The sequence below is a fragment of the Nyctereutes procyonoides genome, unplaced genomic scaffold (assembly GCF_905146905.1).
Source record: "Nyctereutes procyonoides isolate TBG_1078 unplaced genomic scaffold, NYPRO_anot_genome, whole genome shotgun sequence".
Classification (NCBI taxonomy): domain Eukaryota; kingdom Metazoa; phylum Chordata; class Mammalia; order Carnivora; family Canidae; genus Nyctereutes; species Nyctereutes procyonoides.
The window spans coordinates 13,293,734-13,312,136 of NW_026575128.1; the positions used below are offsets into that span (position 1 = coordinate 13,293,734).

The 18,403-nt window shown below is 59.3% G+C and overlaps 1 protein-coding gene across 1 annotated transcript; it reads right to left on the reverse strand.

The window, feature by feature from the left end:
• Window positions 1–4,455: 4,455 nt before the first annotated feature.
• Window positions 4,456–7,186, reverse strand: FOXD2 (forkhead box D2). The gene has a single exon (XM_055341920.1). It carries the CDS (start codon window positions 6,841–6,843, stop codon window positions 5,272–5,274), a length of 1,572 nt encoding a protein of 523 aa, XP_055197895.1. The 5' UTR covers window positions 6,844–7,186; the 3' UTR covers window positions 4,456–5,271.
• Window positions 7,187–18,403: the final 11,217 nt, after the last annotated feature.

Below are 18,403 nucleotides of genomic sequence, written 5' to 3' on the forward strand. Positions count from 1 at the left end.
GGAAGCCGCCTGGCCTCGCCGCCGTCCGAGGCGTCCGGGCCTCCCGCGCGGCTCCCGGCTCCCGGCGCCCGGCGCCCGGCTCCCGGCTGGGAAAGGAGGCGGCGCCCGCTCCGCCCCGCGCCGCGCCCACGCGCGCGCGGAAAAATTCGCCGCGGAGACTCGAGCTGGGGACGCCTGTCCTCCCTGCAGCTCGCGGTCGGTACGCGTCTGTCCGGCCTTGCACAACAGAACCATCTTCCTGCGAAATCCCAAGTCACATTTGTTTTGCTCTCAAAACACCCGGATAGACGGAAAAGCCTAGGAGGCCGAATTACCCGGTGTGACCTGAGCCCACCTCAAGTTCTCCTTCCCCGCCTCTCCAGGAAGCTCCGGGCGCCCGCCCCGAGGGCAAGTGGGAGCTGGTCCCGTCCTGCCGGTCGGTCCTCCTGGACACCTCCCAGTCCTCAGCCTGGACAACCTTGGGAACCCCGCAACGTAATAATCTAGGCACAAACCCAAACTCGCCTCTCTTCTCTTGGGCGGGGTGCGCGGGGTCGGAATTAAATTCCGAATCCGGTCCGTAAAGACCCTATGCGAGCTGCCAGTTCCAACGGCTCGAAATCCTACGAGGCACGCTCCACACTCAAAATCCTTTCTCCCTTTCTCTTGCAGGGTCCCTCGTTTAAACAGCGTCGGCGCCTTTATTCGCCTGACCCTATGCGAAGGAAAACCCGCCTGATCGGTCATTGTCTGGTCCGCGACCGCCCCCACCCCCGCCCCAATCAGTGTCACAAAAACGCCCCTTTCAACGGATTCCAAACCCTCTTCACCCAGGCGCACCGAGCCTTCAACTTCATTAAGTGCGCGCTACGGCGGCTCCGGAGGAGGCGAAGTTTAAATAAACCCGAGCGCAGAGGGAGGAGGGGTGGGCCTGGGGAGGGTCGCTAGTTGAAGGGGAGAGAGAGAGAAGTGTTTTTGAAAAGGGGAAAAAAGTCATCAGGGGAAAAGCGCTTTGTAACCACGAAGACGCGCCCGCTGTGGCGAGAACAAATTGGATATGGAGGGGAAGTGTCCGCCCCCACCTCCACTCGGCTCCTGGGTGGTCCGGGGAGCCCCTGGAGAAAAGAAAGATGGGGAGGGATCGGCGGTGAAAAGAATTAACCACTTTAATTGGGCTGCAAGAGAGAAGTAGGGAGAGGTTCACCGATGTGCCTCGATCACCCAAATCAAACGCCCTTCAATAAAATAAAATAAAAATGCCTGCCCTTAGCCCTGGCTGAAAGGCGTGTGTCAAAAGTTTGAGAATCAAGGCCGTTCTCAGCCATAGAAAGTAAATCTGCAAGATGGGGTAAAATTCTGTCCGGAAAGACCCCTCCCCCTCCTCGTGGCCTCGGGCCTCGCGGCGCCGGATGAAAAGGAATGAAATTGAACGAAATTGAACGAAATGAAGTGAAATTGACCAGTGAAATTCGCCAATTTTCTTCCCTTTAAACTGCCCGCTCTCAACAGCACTCTCTGAACCCCAGGCCGATTTCTTAGCTTTTTTTTTTTTTTTTCTCACCTCAAGAGATGAAGGTGTGCCCTGGATATTTTCTTATTGTCACCGATTGTTGGGGCCTCTGGGGAAGGGGGGCGGGTAGAGGCTCAGCTGTCTCCACCCAGACAGGAAGGGAACCCACAGAAGCTGCTCCAGATGGGATGGCCTGTGCCTCCTCCCAGCGAGCTGGTCTCCAAGGTAAGCTGCCTTACACTGAACACCCACCCTTTGCACCCACAGGGTGGGAAAGAGCCACTTAGGGGGTCTCTCTGGTCTGGGGGAGTGGGCGGGTAAAAACAAACACAAGGCTCTACCAACAAATCCGCAATCCCCTCATCCTTCTTGCTCTTCCCTACTGCCGGGTCCTGTTCCCAGGTGGGTCCTTACCAGTTCCTAATTTACAGGTTCTGGGCGCACACAACCTAAAGGAGTCTCCAATTCTAGACACGCTCCCATTTCCCCTGCCTTCAGTAGTGCGGCTCTCACAGCAATTCTTTTTCTGGTACTTTCCAAGGCCAGTTGGGCATCTGTGGCTTCTTTCTGGCCCCCAGTCCTCAGCCATAATCCGAGCCAGATCTGGCCCTTCTTGACCCATGGGGAAACTGGGATCTGAGGCATGGGTCTGGGATCTCGAGCTTCTTAGAAGCCCCTGGAAGGGTGCATCTCATTCTCCCCTAATCCTCTCGTTTCTGCCTCTTCCTGATACGGACCCTGATATGGATAGACATATAGACACAAGCAACACGCTCCGATGAATTTACACGCATTTACTTTCATAAAAACACACTGAGGGGACTGGATCTCCTGCTGCTCCTGGAAGTAGCGACTGAGGCAGTAGGTCGCGTGTCTGTCCGCCTTCAGATAGGCATTCTGGCTGACTAAATTTTCTAAAGAGGAAAGGCCAACTGATAAATCTTTTACTTGAAGCTCCAACCTAGCATCTGGGAGTGACATATTCATGGTAAATGAGATCATGTAAGCTACAAAATGCTTTATTGAGGGCAAACACACACGGTCATGTTCAAACCTCCTCAAATGAAAAGAAATGAAATCCAGCTCGGCAACGGAAGTCAACCAAGCTGCCTGCCAGAGCCATCATCCCAGTATCAGCAGGCATTTCCCGTTCTGCCACTGACTGTAACCTTACTTCTGGTGGCTTGTTTGATAAGATCACGGGAAGGTGGCCCACTGCATTCTACCTCCCCACCCTCCCACAGTCCCTCAAGGAGAGGGAGGAGAGGGCACCCCACCTCCGCAGAGGGGCTGCACTGACCGTCTGCACTTCCGACCTTGTCTCTCCCGTGTTCGGGAAACAGAGGAGAGACCTGGGAGTTCCAGCCACAGTTCCTCAGCCCTGGTGCCTTCTCCCTCCGCTGATCCTGACCCTCCTCCCTTAGGGGCACTCTGTCCTCTACCTCCCTCCTCCTTTCCTGCAGTTGTTAATGCCTGGGAACCTGGCTAAAGGAGGCCTGTGGGGTTTCTCCCTGCCTGACCCTCTCAAGTTCTCCGGAGCTGGTTCCCTGACCCTGTCTTCCTCTTTCCTCAGCATGTGTCTATTTTCCGTGATGGCTGAACTGCCTGGCTCTGCACCTCCACACTTCTCCTTCCCTCCTATGTCCTCAGTTGAACGTACAGAGAAAAAGAGCTAAGTAACCATCTTTGTTCCACCCAAAGCATCCCCTCTTGCCCCACATGCTTTCGAGTCTGGCCAGCTGAAATCCCTGGCACGGGCAGCAAGCCCAGACACACTCCATGAGCTTATGGATGGCTCCAGCCATGACTCCCGATGGTTTTGCACCCTGGCAGTAGGTTCTGGCTGTGAGCATGGCTCAAAGGTTGGGAAGGTTTGCCTTAACAGAGAAGGACTGCACTGCCTCTCTCCTTTGGCTCGTAGTGTGCTTCTGACCCTCTCAGGCTGGAGGAGAAAGGGGTTTCACAGTCCCCCCCCGCCCCCCGCGGTTCAAGCTGTTCGTTAAGACCTGTCCACAGCAGCAGGAGTGAGGGGGATCAAAAAAAAAAAAAAGGCTCTACGGTGGCTAATGAGAGATCTCTCTCCTCTTAAGAACCCAGAAAAAAAAAAGTGACAATCACAGACATGGACACATTCGTGAATACACGAAGAAATAAAAATACAGATATCCCAAAATACAACTTACCACTGCCCCAGCCCAAAGAAGGACAAAAAGGATACGTGACGACCCTCAGAAACACAAAACAGGAACCACAAGCTCCATGAAAACCTCTGCACACAGAGGCATACAGAATATGCATCCAGAGACACATTCACTCAAACTGTACTTAACAGGTAGAGTGCCCATGAGCACTGGGCACCCAGGTAAGCCTAGGCCACGCTAAAGTCCAAACTAGAAGATCTGAATCCCCAGGTGCATTTGAAACAAAACCTCTCCGTAGAACCCCAGGCAGACATTTAGGACCAGAGCGAAAATGAAAGTGCTACGGGGTCACAGGCTTCCCAGAGTCCCGGCCCCATGAAGAGCCCAAGGCCCAGGCCACAATATCCCACATATCCAGAAAGCCCAGGGCCCTCCTTTACCTGTCCGGGCTGCCCAGGGCCCTTCCCCACTCCCGCTCTACCCGGGAGTCGGGTGTCTGGGAGAGCCCCGACGGGGAAAGGGGAGTGCAGGCAAGCAGACAGAGCTGGTGACTGCCAGAGTTCACATACATTTATTCAACTGACACCGATGGGAATGGGGCGGGGGAGCCAGATTTTTCTTTTCTTCCACACAAACCATCAGACGATTTCACAGAGTCTCCTCGAAGTGAAGTCTAAATCAATGCACACACAGTGGACAGAGAACGCACACAGCAGCTCGCTGTACAGATATTTACACGTAATTACAGGACCCCCTGCCACAGGATGTGCCCTCGCCCACCCCACCCCCACCTCTCCAGTCCTTGACCCGGACCCTCCTCTCCCCACCCCAACCTCATTGCTTTTAGCTACAATAAATATCCCAGGGCCTGGGACAGAGCAGAGCGCTGAGAGGGCCGCTGGCCCTGGATGGCTGGACCCGGCCGGCCATGGGAAAGGGGGAAAGTTCCTTCAAAAGCACCCCAATACAAAAGAGGGAGGATGTTCCTCAGTGTAGTGGGATCCGGGGTTTCCGCAGGGATTGTGGAGACCCCCCTCACTTAACCTCTCCCTTCCACTTCGCCTGTGTAGACACTGCTTTAGGCTTCAGCGAAACGAACTTCCTTGAAGGGCAGCAAGAAAAAAACAAATGGGAATTTTCTTTTAAGCACAAAGCGGATAATAGGCATCTTTAAATTATCGTGTTGAACAAGCGGAGCCTGGAGGTTGAGGAAGGAGCGAGGGAGAGGCAGGAGGAGAGAGCTCTCGGCGCAGTCGGGGTTTCTGGCGGAATCCGCGGGCCGGGCAGACCTCTCCGGCGGGCCGTCCTCCGGCCTCCGAGGGGCGGGGGCGCAGAGGCCGGGCGGGAGTGAAGGCTCCCCTGCCCCGTGTGCTGCTCAGGTCGGAGCGGGAGCGGGAGCGGGAGCGGGAGCGCGGCGGCGGCTGCCTCGCGTAGGCCCGGGCCTCTCCCTGCGCCGCGGAGCCCGCGGCGGCCCGAGCAAGATCCGGAGCCCGAAGTGCCAAGTCACCGCGCCGGCCCAAGGTCTGGAGACTCCTCATAAATAGACTCCCTGAGCTCCGCTGGGGCCGCGGGGCGCCCGGGGAGGCGGAGGCGGAGGCGGAGGCGGGCGCGCGGGCCTCGCCGGGCCTGGGCTCGACGCGGTCAGAAGTGGCAGCCGCTGAGGCCGGCGACTTTGCTGGCGAACGGGGGCCCCGAGGACAGGAGCGCGTCCCCGGGGTGCGAGAGGCGGAGGTGGCCGGCCACCGGAGCCAGCGCCGGGGCAGTCAGCATGGCCAGGACCTGCGCCTGCCCCCCGGGGCCCGCCGGCGCCGCGAAAGGCGACCCCGGGGAGCCCTCGCCCCCGCCCGGGGGGCCCGCGCCGCCGCCGCCGCCGCCGCCGCCGCCGCCGTGGCCCATGATGTGGTCTATGGAGAAGGAGGGCCTCTGGCCGGCCCCCGCGCCCCCGCCGCCCGCCCCGCCGCCCGCGTCCGTCTTGAGGCCCTGGCGCAGGAGGGCGGCGGGCAGGCCGGCGGCGGTGCCGGCCGCGGGGGGGCTCAGCGACGCGGGGTAGAAGGCCTTGGCGCAGCCCAGCTCGGCGCCCAGGAAGGCGGGCAGGCCCGCGGGCCCGGGGCCCGACGCTGCGCCCGGGGCGGGGGCGGGGGCGGGGGCCGGGCCGGACGCCGCGCCCGCGAACACCGAGGCCGTCGGGGGTCCGGGCGGAGGGGCGGCGGCGCGGCCCGGGGGCACGGACAGCTGGCAGGGCGCGGCGGCGGCGGCGGCGGCGGCGAACGCGAAGGCGTGCGGGTGCGGGTGCGGGTGGGGGTGCGGGTGCGGGGCCGGGCCGGGCGGCGGCGCGCCGTAGGCCGGGAGCGCCAAGCCGTAGCCGTAGCCGTAGGCGCCGTAGGCGGCGAAGCCGGGCAGGAAGGCGCCCGCGTCCCCCGCCGCCGCGGCCCCGCCGCGCAGCAGCAGCTCCGGGTGCGGGTGCGGGTGCGGGTGCGGCGGCGGCAGCGGCTGCCGCTTGAAGCGCTTGCGGCGCCGCAGGAAGCTGCCGTTGTCGAACATGTCGGCCGACTCGGGGTCCAGCGTCCAGTAGTTGCCCTTGCCCGGGTTGCCCGGCTCGCGGGGGATCTTGACGAAGCAGTCGTTGAGCGAGAGGTTGTGGCGGATGCTGTTCTGCCAGGCGGGGAACTTCTCCCGGTAGTAGGGGAAGCGGCCGCTGATGAACTCGCAGATCTCGCTCAGCGTCAGCCGCTTCTTGGGGCTCTGCAGGATGGCCATGGTGATGAGCGCGATGTACGAGTAGGGCGGCTTCACCAGCGGGCTCCGCGCCGCCGCGCCCCCCGACGGCGGCCCCGGCCCCGGCCCCGGCCCCGGCCCCGCCGCGCCCCGGGCCGCCGCCGCCGCCGCCGCCGCCGCCGCGCCTGGCCCGGGGCTTCCCGCCGCGGCCGCCGCCCCCCGGGGCGCTAGAGCGCGGGGCTCGCCGTCCGAGCAGCCGCCGGACTCCTCCTCGTCCTCGGCGGCGTCCGCCTCGGCCTCCTCGGGAGGCGGCTCGGGGCCGAGCGGGAGCACGTCCCGGGGGGCGCGGGGCCCGGAGCGGGCAGGGAGCTCCCCCCCGCCGCCGCCGCCGCCGCCGCCGCCGCCGCCCACCACGTCTATGTCTGCGTCCGCCTCGGACAGCGCGGCCGGGGAGCTCTCGGAGGACATGATCTCGCAGCAGCAGCTGCCCAGGGTCATGGTGCCGCCGCCGCCGCCGCCGCCGCCGCTCTCCGGCTCCGCTCTCCGGCTCCGCTCCGGCCGCGGCTCGGGCTCCGCCGCGCTGCCTCTGGGGCGAGTGTGTTTTGCGCGCGGGCGGGGAGGGGGCGGGGGACTGAGGCGGGCAGGGAGGGGTGTCCCCCGGCTCCGCAGCGCCCCCTCGTGGCCCAGCTCGCCGCTCTCGCCTCTCGGGGAGCAGCCCGGCGGCCGCCCCTCCGCCGCCCCGGGAGCCCGAGCGGGCGCCTGCAGCCGGGGCGCGGGCGGGAGGACGTGAGGCTTCCCCCGGACCCCGGCCGCTCCCGGCCCCCAGCGCCCCCGGGACGGGGGGCAGGGGAGCCAGTCCCTCCCCGCCTCGCCGCTGCCCGAGGCGGAAGAGCGCGAAGCCGGGGCGGAGCTCCCGAGCGGGGCGGGGCGGGGCGGGAGGGGGCGGGAGGGGGCGGGCGTACGGCCTCGGCGGAGGGGCCCGGCGGGAACACTCGGCCGCCGCGGCGGGAGCTGGCTCGGGTGGCCGGAGGCGGGTCCTCGCCTTCCCGCAGGTCCCGCCGACGCTCCGCGCCCGGGAGCCGCCGCCCGGAGCCCGTGCGCTCAGCCCGGGTGTTCGGGTCCGCGCGGGCCGGAGAAGCGGCCCCCGCCGCGCCCTCGCCCTCCGCCTCCCGCCTCCCGCCTCCCGCCTCCCGCGGCGGCGCCGGGGCCCCGAGGCCGGAGCGCGGTCGGAGCGCGCGCGGGAGCCGAGACGCCGGGACCTGCGCCGCCGGAGCGGGCCCGCCGGATCCCCAGCGGCTTCCGGCCCCGGGGAGACGCGCCGGAGTGATCGCGACCGGCAAGCCCGACGCCCTCCGCCCGGCCTCGGAGAGGTGAGCGACCCCGCTGCGCCGCTCCTTCCCGACCCCCGGCCCCGCGCGGGGGGACCCGGGGCCGCCGCCCTCTGCCCGAAGCTTCCGTGCGGCGTTTCCGCGGCATTCGGGGCGCGCGGCCGCCTCCCGCGCTCCGAGGGCGCCTGCCCTCCGCCCTTGCCGGCCGGGTGGCCGTTTGTCTTGGGCTCCGTGCCTCAGGGCCTCCGGTCAGTCTCTGCCTCCGTTTCCTCTGGAAACCCTGCGTTGGTCCGGGCGTCTCTTCGTGGGTGCGAGAGTCCCTCGCTGCAACCCTCCCCTTAGTCGCCCCCTTTCTGGCGGACTTGTGGGCTCAGCAGACCCGCAGCAGGACCCTACAGACCCCTTCCCCAGTGACCCCGACCTCAGCCCCAGGCCAGCGTTGCCCCGGCTCTCTCGGGAGGGAGCCTGTGCGCCCGAGGTTGGCCCGGAGCCCTTCTTCTTACCAGCCCGTTGGACCCCTTTCCCCCCGGGTTCCCAGGAACCCAGCAACCAGTAGCTCCAGCTTAGACTGGGCCCGCCCCAACCCCGAGGGGCGACCGGGGTGAGGGCACCGGTCGTGGGCCTTGGGCGAGAACGGAGCTGATGGATGGGCGGCTGCCCCGCCAGCGCCGCGCAGTGGTCAGAGCTCGGCGCGCGAGGCCTGAGCCCCCAGCTGCCCTCAGCTTTGCCCGGGCGGTATGACAGTCAGCAAGCTGCTTCCCTACCTAGCCTCAGTTTCCTGCTTTGCCTAGTAGTTAAGATCAGGGACCCTGAAAAATTAGGCTTCGGGGATTCTGGTCCTGGCCCTATTTCGAGGTCTGTCGTCTTGGATAAATTTCTTAAACTCTGTAATTGTTTCTTCCTCTATGAAAATGAGATTTATTTTTTTTTAAATGGTGGTTTTATTAAAGCAGGGGGACAGGACCCGTGGGCAGGAAGAGCTGCTGCCCTGGGCCTGTGGGGGGTGGCTGATTATATAGCTGGGAGTTGGGAGGGGTTGAGGATAGTGTACTCTCTAAGGAAATTTTGGAAGCAAGGTTTCCAGGACCTTTTTTTTTTTTTTTATGATAGTCATCACACACACACACAGAGAGGCAGAGACACAGGCAGAGGGAGAAGCAGGCTCCATGCACCGGGAGCCCGACGTGGGATTCGATCCCGGGTCTCCAGGATCACGCCCTGGGCCAAAGGCAGGCGCCAAACCGCTGCGCCACCCAGGGATCCCTGAAAATGAGATTTAAAAACAACCCACTTCATGACTAACACGTAAGGTAGCTCCGTCAGTCCAGGCTACCTAGAAAGAGGGTTTGGAGAGCACTTTGCAGACTCCTGGGGAGAGAGAAAGTGGGTGTGGGTGGTGTAGTCTCCCACCTGGATCTCAAGCCTGGGTCAAGCCCTCCACTAGTTTACCCCTACTGGGCTATCGAACCCCCTCTGGTCACTGTGCTGGGTCAGATCCCCTGTGGATAGTGCTGGGAGCAGGGTGGGAGGGCATGCACAGCTCCTGCAAGCTGTAATTCAGCAGGGTTGAGGTCAGGATGGATACATTATCTCTTTCATCTAACAATTTCCAATCTATGGAATAATTTAGTGTAAATCTAACTTTCCCATTCCACTGGTGGGGCAAGAGGCCCAGAGTGGGGAAGGGACCCACCTAGAGTCCTACCAGGTAGAGCGGGGCCAGGTGCTTATCTCTTAACCTTCAGGAAAGAGGTCTCCATCCTCTCAAGCCATCTTGGCTAAGAGCAGAGGGGAGTGGAGGCAGGTCTGGCTGCGCCTATCCTGGGAGAGAAAGTCCTCTGTTCCCCCTACATACGCTCCTCAGACCAAGGGAATCCACCTGGTATGCAGAGTGCATAAACAGACTGTCCTCCAGAAGAAGAGAGGTCCAGTTCTCAAACCATGGACTGGATTTGGGCAGGGGTAGTGGCCCTGAGGGGGTTAGAATTTTCCAGGTGATGAGGCCCTCCAGAAAAAAAAAAAGTAGGGGGGTGGGCTTTGGAAATAAGTTTTTTTGCATGAGTTCAATAAATTCACATACCTAGGGTTGCTAGATTTAGCAGATTTATTTTATCTGGCAACCCTACACTTACCCCAGCTTGTGTGTTACTTCATGGAGATCTTTCTCACACTCACAGATCCCCCATACTGTCTACCACACGTCAGCTCCAGCCTCGCTCTTCTCTGCTAGTGGCTGAGAAAATGGAGGGGAAAATCAACATTGGCCTCATCTTGCTGCAAATGAGTGTCTTCATTTGTGAAATGGCAGGCATGAACCAGTCAGTAACTTCCTTCCTTGCTAGCACTCTCAGGTTCCCCAGGCACCTGCCCAGCTCCGGGGTAAGACTGGCTGCAGCTGCCGGCTGTGCCTCTGCCTGGCTCTGCTGCACGCTCCCTGGCAAGGAGACACAGGTTGGGGAAAAGGGACACAGGCCCCTAGCCCTTGTTCTGCAATGTGGGGGTAGAACATGATCCCAAGGAATCACCAGACCCCTCAAACACACATGCACTTCTACAGGAGTGCAAACAGGCTCTGGAGATCATGTGACCTGGCCAGGCTTTTGAAGCCCCTCACCCTACTCCCAGGGTTGGGCTGGACCCAGGTGTCAGAACTCTCAGGCCAGAACTCCTTTACTGATCCAAATAACTCTGCTTAGCCCCTGACCAAGCTCCACTCTTGCCTGGGGAGAAGTGTTTCTGGGAACCTCTCATCCCTCCCAAGGTTTTAATGTAATCAGAAGGGCCAAGTTGTCTTGACCAAAGCCAGGAGGAGGTGAACTGAGTGCCCTGAGTGCCGGGAGAAGGTTGATCAGGACATTTGCAAGGCATTTCGTTTTCTGCCCTGGCACCAGTCTTTCCCACCTGTGGGCTCAGCCTCTTCCAAGCCCCCCCCCTCCCCGGGGCACATTTGCTATCTGGGTGACTGTCACTTCCCTCCAGGGAAATCCTGTGCTTCAGCCCCCACTCGGGCAGCCTCCCAGGAAGCAGGAGACAACAGGCTCTGTGGGTCTTGGTTACAGTGTCACCTGGAGAGTGTGGCTTCCTCCTTCCTCTGCCTTCCTATTTGGTCACCTCCCTGAAGCAGCCAAGAAACAACTGGAAGGCGGCTTTGCCAGGCGCCTTTGGGAGGGGATCCGCCCCCAAATGCTCGGACAGCAGGGAGTTGCGTGTGTACTGCGACGTGCTGCTGGCCATCAGCGGTGCCCCTGTCTTTGTGGCTCCTGCCTTGCCCTCTCGAGGTCGCTGTATAGACGTGCTGTTCTCCACAAGGAGAAAGGGGAGAGCTACGGGGGGGGGGGGGGAATGTTTGGAGAATGTAATGACATCAGTCGCGAAAGTGGCGAAGCGCGGCGTGGAGCTCCAAGAGGCGGCGACGCGGGCGGCCCGGAGCCGCGCAGGGGGCACCGCGCGCTCGAGCGCTTCTCTGATTTTATTCCCACACCGTGGCCAGCCTCAGCGACGGCGGCGAGGCCCGCGCGGCCGCCCCGTCCCTCCGTCCCTCCGTCCCTCCGTCCCTCCGTCCGCCTGCCGCTCCGGGCACGACAGTTGCTGGGCCGAAGCCGGGACGTCTCCAGATCCTTTTCGCACCCAGCTCTCCACCCGTTGCGGACCGATCCCTGGGCCCGGGCGGGAGGGAGCGGAGACCCCGGGTCGGGAGCCCTGCAGCGGCGGTGCTCCCCCGCGCACGCCCCGGAGCGGGGCCCCAGTCAGTGTGGACGGGCCGATCCGCCGCAAGCGCAGAGACCGAGAGCTGCCCCGGCGCCTCCGGACTGTTCCCCACCCCGCCACGCCCTGGACTTCTCTCCTTCCCCAGCCTGGCCACAGTCGCCCCCCAGCTGCCCTATCCTGGGACCGCGTGGTGGGGGCTTCGCTTGAGCCCGGAATGGCCCCGGCCCCCGCACCGGGTGAGCCCGGGCGAGCTGCGGAGCCGTCGGCTCTGGTTCGCGGGAAGAGGGTTGCGGGCCCAGGCGGGGCCCAGGCGAGGGTGAGGACGGTGCGGCTCCGCAGCCACCACCACCCCGGGGCCTGGCCTCGCCGCGACCCAGGGGCGACAGGCTCCCCCCGCCGGGAGAGGCGCAGCTGGGCGCAGAGGAGAGGGCGCCCTTTCCGAGTGTGTCCCCAGCCTCGGGGCGGCGAGCCCCGCTAGAGTCGAAGTGCGTCCTGGGCTTTTCGTCCGAGGGTCCGTTCCTGCGGAGGCGGAGGCGGAGGCGGTGGCGGTGGCGGTGGCGCCGTGTGTCCGGCCCGCGCCGGTCCCGAGTGCGGGGACCGCCCTGGACGCCTCGCCATCCGGACCGCCGCTCCGCCCAGAGGGGGCCCGCCGCGTGCCGCCGGCGGCTGGAGGCTGTGCGAGGGCGCGGGGCCGCGTGCGCGTGGGTTCGGGACTGGAGCGGGGAGCGCGGAGGGCGCGGCGCGGAGGGCCCCAGGCGGAAGCGCGGCCCTGTGCGCTCCAGCTGCGCCCGGCGCTGGAGAGCGGGACCTCGGCCCCCGCCGCCCCGAAGTGGGGCAGACAGGGGGAGGGAGGGGGCGCAGCCGTCCGAACCCGGTAACCCACGCACACATGCACGCCGTGGCATTTAGCCTTTCGGAGCCCCAGGCGGGGGAGCTGGGGAGACCGTGGGGCCCTGCGTGGTGAGGGAAGCAGTGCCGCGTGCCTGACCCCCGCCGGAGCCCTGCGGAGCCTCGCAGACGCCGAGCGAGGGGACCAGAGGGCGCCCGGCCCTGCCCGGGAGACGCTGGTGACGGATTCCTGGAGAGCAGCGACCTCTGGAGGAGCGGCGCGGCCACGCAGCGAGCCAGGAGCGGGACGACCCGGGCTAGGACCACAGGGCCTTCTCCACCCGCCCCTTGGCAAAGTCGCCCGGCGCCCCAGAACCTCCGGACTCCTCTTGGCGCGTGCTTGCTTCCTTTCCCAACCTGTACTCTTGCTTCAAATCCTGCCTCCTCCAGAAATAAGGCCTCTCGAGAGCCCACGGCATCTTGCCCTCTTCCTGCTCTGAGCTCCTCACACTGAAAGCCTGAACCTTGGACAAAAGCACCAGCGCCCCATGCTGCACAGCCGACCTGCTTCCTGCCTCCCCTTCTCCAGGAGACTGTTAATCCATACACTCCACCCACCCTTTGCATTGCATACTGGGTGTGCTGTTTTTCTTTCCCTGCAGTAAGTAAGAGACTGAAGTCATTTATCCCAAAATTGGACTTGTAGGTTTTCAAAGTCTGTTTCCCAGAGGAGGAAGCCCAGAGGAAGGGCTGACTTGCCCAAGGTCACACAAGCAGAGTGATCGCAGAGGCAGAACTAGATCTCTAACCTCTCATTTCCCAAGCCCAGAGCCCTCTCCATTTCACGTGGATGTGGAGAAGGGCTCCTTTTGAGTGGCGAGGCCTGGTTGGTGGAGTTTAGAGGTAGGAGAGGGGACATACAGGGGAGGATTGGGGTAGGGGTTCACCGTTCCAGGGTGTGGCAGGAAGGAAAGAAGAGAGGGCAAAGCTGCCCCAAAAAGTCAGACTCTTCCTTTCCTCAACCCCAGCCCAGATCTAGCGACTGTGAAGGACTCCAAATTTCAGGGGCTGGCTACACACCTTACATCAGGAGGTGGGTGGGCTGGAAGCTGGACACAGCCTCAATTCAGGCAATTACCGTCCTCCCCTTTGCCCTGGGACAGGGGCTAAGAGACCCCTGCTAATACACACCCAGGGGGTGCTGCTGAGGCCTCAGAGCAGCAGGAGGACCCCCCCCCCCACCAGCTGCTTTGCTTTCAGGGAATCCTATGATTGTCTACACAGGTTACTGGGAAGCCTGGCCCCTGCCTTCTGGCCCAGCCTCACCTCCAGCCACTGCACTCAACTCACAACCTTTTTCTCTTTCTCATCTCTGTACCGTTGCCCATGCTGACTCTGGGCCTGGGCCCAGACTCAGCCCTCCTAATCCTCTGCCCACGTCAAATGTCAAGCTTTATGACATGCCTCCCCCACAACACCTCTCATTGGCCCGTCTGCGAGGGGCTCCTGCCTATGTGCCCCCCCAAACACAACTCCCTCCATTGTCATCATTTATCTTCTAGGCTATCACCCTGTGTAGACTGTGAACTCCTTGAGAGCATTCATTATTTATCCTCATTTGGCCTCCTCTCCAGAGTACCTACCTCATGGAGTTCTCATGAGGATTAAATGAGATAATGCACATAAAGCACTCAGCCCAGGGCCTGAAACTGAGAGACGGCTCATTAAAGGTTTCTCATCATTATCAGTCACTCTGCCTCCTGCCAGCCGCAAAACCCAACACAGAGTTAGGTATTCAGTGAGTGACAGACATGTGGAGATAGGAATGAATGAACGATGTGACATATTTCTCCCTCTTGTCGGGACTCCCCAGACAGACAGCTTACATCAGCGGAAATACGTGTCCTTTGGGAACAGACACTATTTCTCCCCCATTGGTCCCCATCCCTGAAGGGAGAGAGAAGAACATGTCCCCCTATGAGAGAGAGTCTTCCCATGGTCCCTGACCCCAGCATTCACTGGATTTCTCTCTTGTGTTCTCTGCCTCAGTTTCCTTTTCTTAAAAAGGTTGTGACCAATCAAACCAGCCAAATCCCAGCAAAATATTCCAGGGACTCCCCATTGCTTATAAAACAAAATTCACTCTCCTTAGCATGATGAATGGAACATGTTTACGGTTTTGGGGTATCCCATCTCTCTGGTGGGTAAGACTTCTCTCGCCTAGTCCACATGCTCCTGATGGGACTGTCCAATCTCTGTGTCCCTCACACTTACTTCCAAGAGTAGACACCCAGCATGGCACCCCAGCATGCTCAACTATAGCATTGCAAATCCAAGGCCCAGTGATTGGTCTAGGCAAGTGACCTAAGCCAAACCGGTCACTCCTTCTACAAGATTTGATATATGGACTCTGGGACTTCAGGAGGGGTGCTTCTCCTGGATCAGAAGATCACATGGAGAATGCTGTTTGACATTGAAACCCATGCACGGAGGGAAACAGCCAAGAGAGAGAGTGCAGGCTTAACAACCGTGCTGCATCCCCTGGCTTTGCCTGAACCTAGAACCCTTAGACTTTCCAGATATTCTAAAGATATCCTCCCCTTTCTTAAACTAGATGTAATGAAATTCTGCTAGTTTGATTTGACTTTCATAAACAGCAAGGACCTGGGTCCCTAAAACCTTTGAGGTGCCATACCACCCTGAACTGCCAGCACAGACTTATTTCAGTATTGGTTAAGCCACTGCTCTGGAATTTTCTTTGGCGGGGGTGAGGGTGATGGTGGGGGTGGTGGTGGAGTAGTCTGTTACTCACAACTGAACTGAACCCGAATTAATATAGGAGGGGATGGAAAGATGTCCTGTAGACACAAAGGACCAGTCTAGGGTCATTGGCCTGAAGAATAAAGAGCTCAGGGTTGACAGAGACCCCATCTTCAAATCTCCACAGGGCTGATCTGGAGCACAGAGACCAAGGCAAAAGCCTGAAGGTTGTCAGGACGCAACATCTGTAACTCAATGGAAGGAAAGCCTTCCAATAGAGCTGTCCCTCAGAGATGTGATAAGCTACACTGATGGTAGTGAGCTCCCCATCACTGGAAATGTGTGAGCTGAGGCTGGGTAATCACTGGATAGGAATCTCAGAGACATCTAGGTACAGCAGATGGACTATAGGACTTAGAGGTGGGTTCAGATTATGCCCCCACCCCGTATTAGTCTCAAACAAATTACCTTTCTAAGCCTCAGTTTCCTTGTTTGTGATCCAGATAGTCAGGTTGGAGACAGACACCAAGGAAATTTCCTAGCCTGGCACCTCACAGACTCCTGATGTCTAGTACTCTAGGTGGAGCCAACTATGGGTCAGGATGCCTCAGTGGGGATCTTTGCTGGCCTCTCCAACCTTGACATTTAAAAAAAAGTATTTTATTTATTTATCTATTTGAGACAGAAAGAGTACAGAAGAGAGAAAAGCAGACTCCCTGCTGAGTAGGGAATCTGACACAGGGCTGGATCCCAGGATCCTGAGACCATGACCTGAGCTGAAGGCAGACACTCAACCAATGGAGCCACCCAGGCGCCCCAACCTTGACACTTTTGAAGATGCCTGCTCCAGCTTGCCAGCAGAATGCACCTCCCCCTGGTTTGTTCTTACCACCGGAGAGGAGCAGTGGAGCCTGAGATCTCCTCCCATCCCTACCTCTGCCCCTCCCAGGTCCTCCACTTCCTTAATCTGATTTGTAAGAAGTGCATCCCCTCTTTTGAACAGTCTGGCTCAAGAATCAGGGCTCTTAACTACTGTGCCCTACCTACAATTCCAAATGTGAGTGCCATTCACACCAATAATAATAAGCATGTTTCTGCATGGCCCTGACCTGCCCAGGCTCCTGCTCATCCTGGTGTCAGTCAGCCAGAGTGGTGCCATCTGCTACATGACCTGACACCACAGTTCTGGGCCAACCCAGACATCCCAGGCTACTTGAGGGCCTTGTTTTACAAAGTGGATTTGGCTCTGTTTTAGTCACAGGAGTGCATCTCATGGGGGAATGGGGCAGAGGGTGGCCTGCTGCTGAATCTTCCTTCATCCACTTCCTCCCACAAAGCTGGGGCCACTCCCAATGACATGGGAGATCCATACCAGAGAGTAGCAGATCTTATGACCCTATGATCAGAAGGAAGTCACAACTGGGGATGAAGGATGGCAGAGAAGGGGAGACAGCAGCTTTTGACAGGAAGCCTCAACAGTGGAGGTCTATCTAAAGAGCAAGCTTCCTGTACCTGCCACTGATGCCCAGAGTTTGGAAACTAGACAGGAGAAGGAGCCATCACTCTGGACAGACTGATCACCAGGGCACAGACCCCATGCAGGGTGGAGATGGCAAGTGCCCAGGCTTCCCAGATCCAGAAGCCAAACCATCTGGTGAGAGGCCCTCGGGAGAGGTTCTGATAGGAAGGTCACGGGGGAGAGGGCAGTGAGGTTTGAGAAAGTAGAATTCTGATCACAGTCACCAAGGGTCCCTTTGAGAAATAAAACTAGACAGCTGCCAAAAGAGCCAGTGTGGCCACAGGGAACTTGGTGTCCTGACAAGGATTGTGCAGAAAGGCACTTCCAGAACTTCTGTAGATACACCTGCACACGTGGAACATGTGCGAGCTTTCATTGCAGCTGCTTTTGGAATGCTGAAAGGTTGGAAACAGTGTAAATGTCCAGTGACAGGGGGTTGATTAAGCAAATAATGGCACATCTACACGAGGAAATAGTATGCTGTGTAAAATAGAATAAAGAAGTTCTCTATATATTGATCTGGAAAGAGCCCGAGATGTGAAAAAATTCAAGATACCTAACAGTGTACACTTTATGCTTCCAATTGTGTTTTTTTTTTAATTTTTATTTATTTATGATAGTCACAGAGAGAGAGAGAGAGAGAGAGAGAGAGAGAGGCAGAGACATAGGCAGAGGGAGAAGCAGGCTCCATGCACCGGGAGCCCGATGTGGGATTCGATCCCGGGTCTCCAGGATCGTGCCCTGGGCCAAAGGCAGGCGCTAAACCGCTGCGCCACCCAGGTATCCCCTCCAATTGTGTTTTTTTAAAAGGAGAAAATAATGTATATTTGTTTTGGTTTCCATGTGCAACAAAAATATCTAGGAAGATGAATAAAAAACATCTGTTAGAGAAATAGGAACAAAAATAGAAGAGAGACCTTCCACTGATACTTTTTGACCATTTTAAAGCTGAGTAAATTTATAGCCTATTCAACAGTTGAATAAATAGGTTTTTTAATAAAGAATTTATTTATTAATAAGAGAAAGACAGGTAGAGGGAGAAGCAGGCTCCCTGTGGGGAGCCCGATGGGGGACTCGATCCCGGACCCTAGGATCATGCCCTGAGCCAAAGGCAGATGCTTAACCACTGGGCCACCTAGGCGTCCCTGAATAAATAGTTTAAAGCAAACAGTGGAATCATTTGAATGATAAGGCTGTGTAGGTTGAACATATGAGTAATAAAAACTGTAACTATGTGCTCAACACTTTCTGTGGGCTCCAACCTGAAAATATGGCTCGTGGCTGTACATACAAGGGAGGGACATACAAGCCCCATCCAGCCCGTGCCTGTGGCTGGCCTGTCGCCCATCAGGTGGGGAAGGAGGCGAGCCTGCCAGCTAGGACCTCAGCCTTTCTACCTTACCCTCCGCTCTTCTCTTCCCATCTCGGTCTCTGCCTCCTGTCTTGGTCCCACCTACATTGCTTTGAAGGTAGTCCGACTTTGCCAGGCTGGACAGGGAGTAGGATGCAGGAAATGGAGATTCATAGAAACTGGAATAACAGGCCTTCTCCTTTTTTTTTTTCTCCTTTCCTTCAAAACCTCAAACCAGGGATCCCTGGGTGGCTCAGCAGTTGAGTGTCTGCCTTCGGCTCAGGGTGTAATCCCGGGGTCCCAGGATGGAGTCCCACATCAGGCTTCCTGCAGGGAGCCTGCTTCTCCCTCTGCCTGTGTCTCTGCCTCTCTCTCTCTCTCTGTCTCATGAATAAATAAATAAAATCTTTAAAAGAAAACAAAACATCAAGCCAGAGCTCATCTCCTCCAGGAAGCCTTCCTTGTGAATCCCACTGAGCCCAGGCCCTGCCCAACTCAGGGAGCCAGTCTGGTGCTACAGGTGGGACCTGCTTATCCCTTGAGCAGGGTGCAAGCCTCTGGTCT

What these genes read in the sequence shown, in the direction of transcription:
- FOXD2 (XM_055341920.1), bottom strand. Translation starts at nt 6,843, where the DNA reads ATGACCCTGGGCAGCTGCTGCTGCGAGATCATGTCCTCCGAGAGCTCC.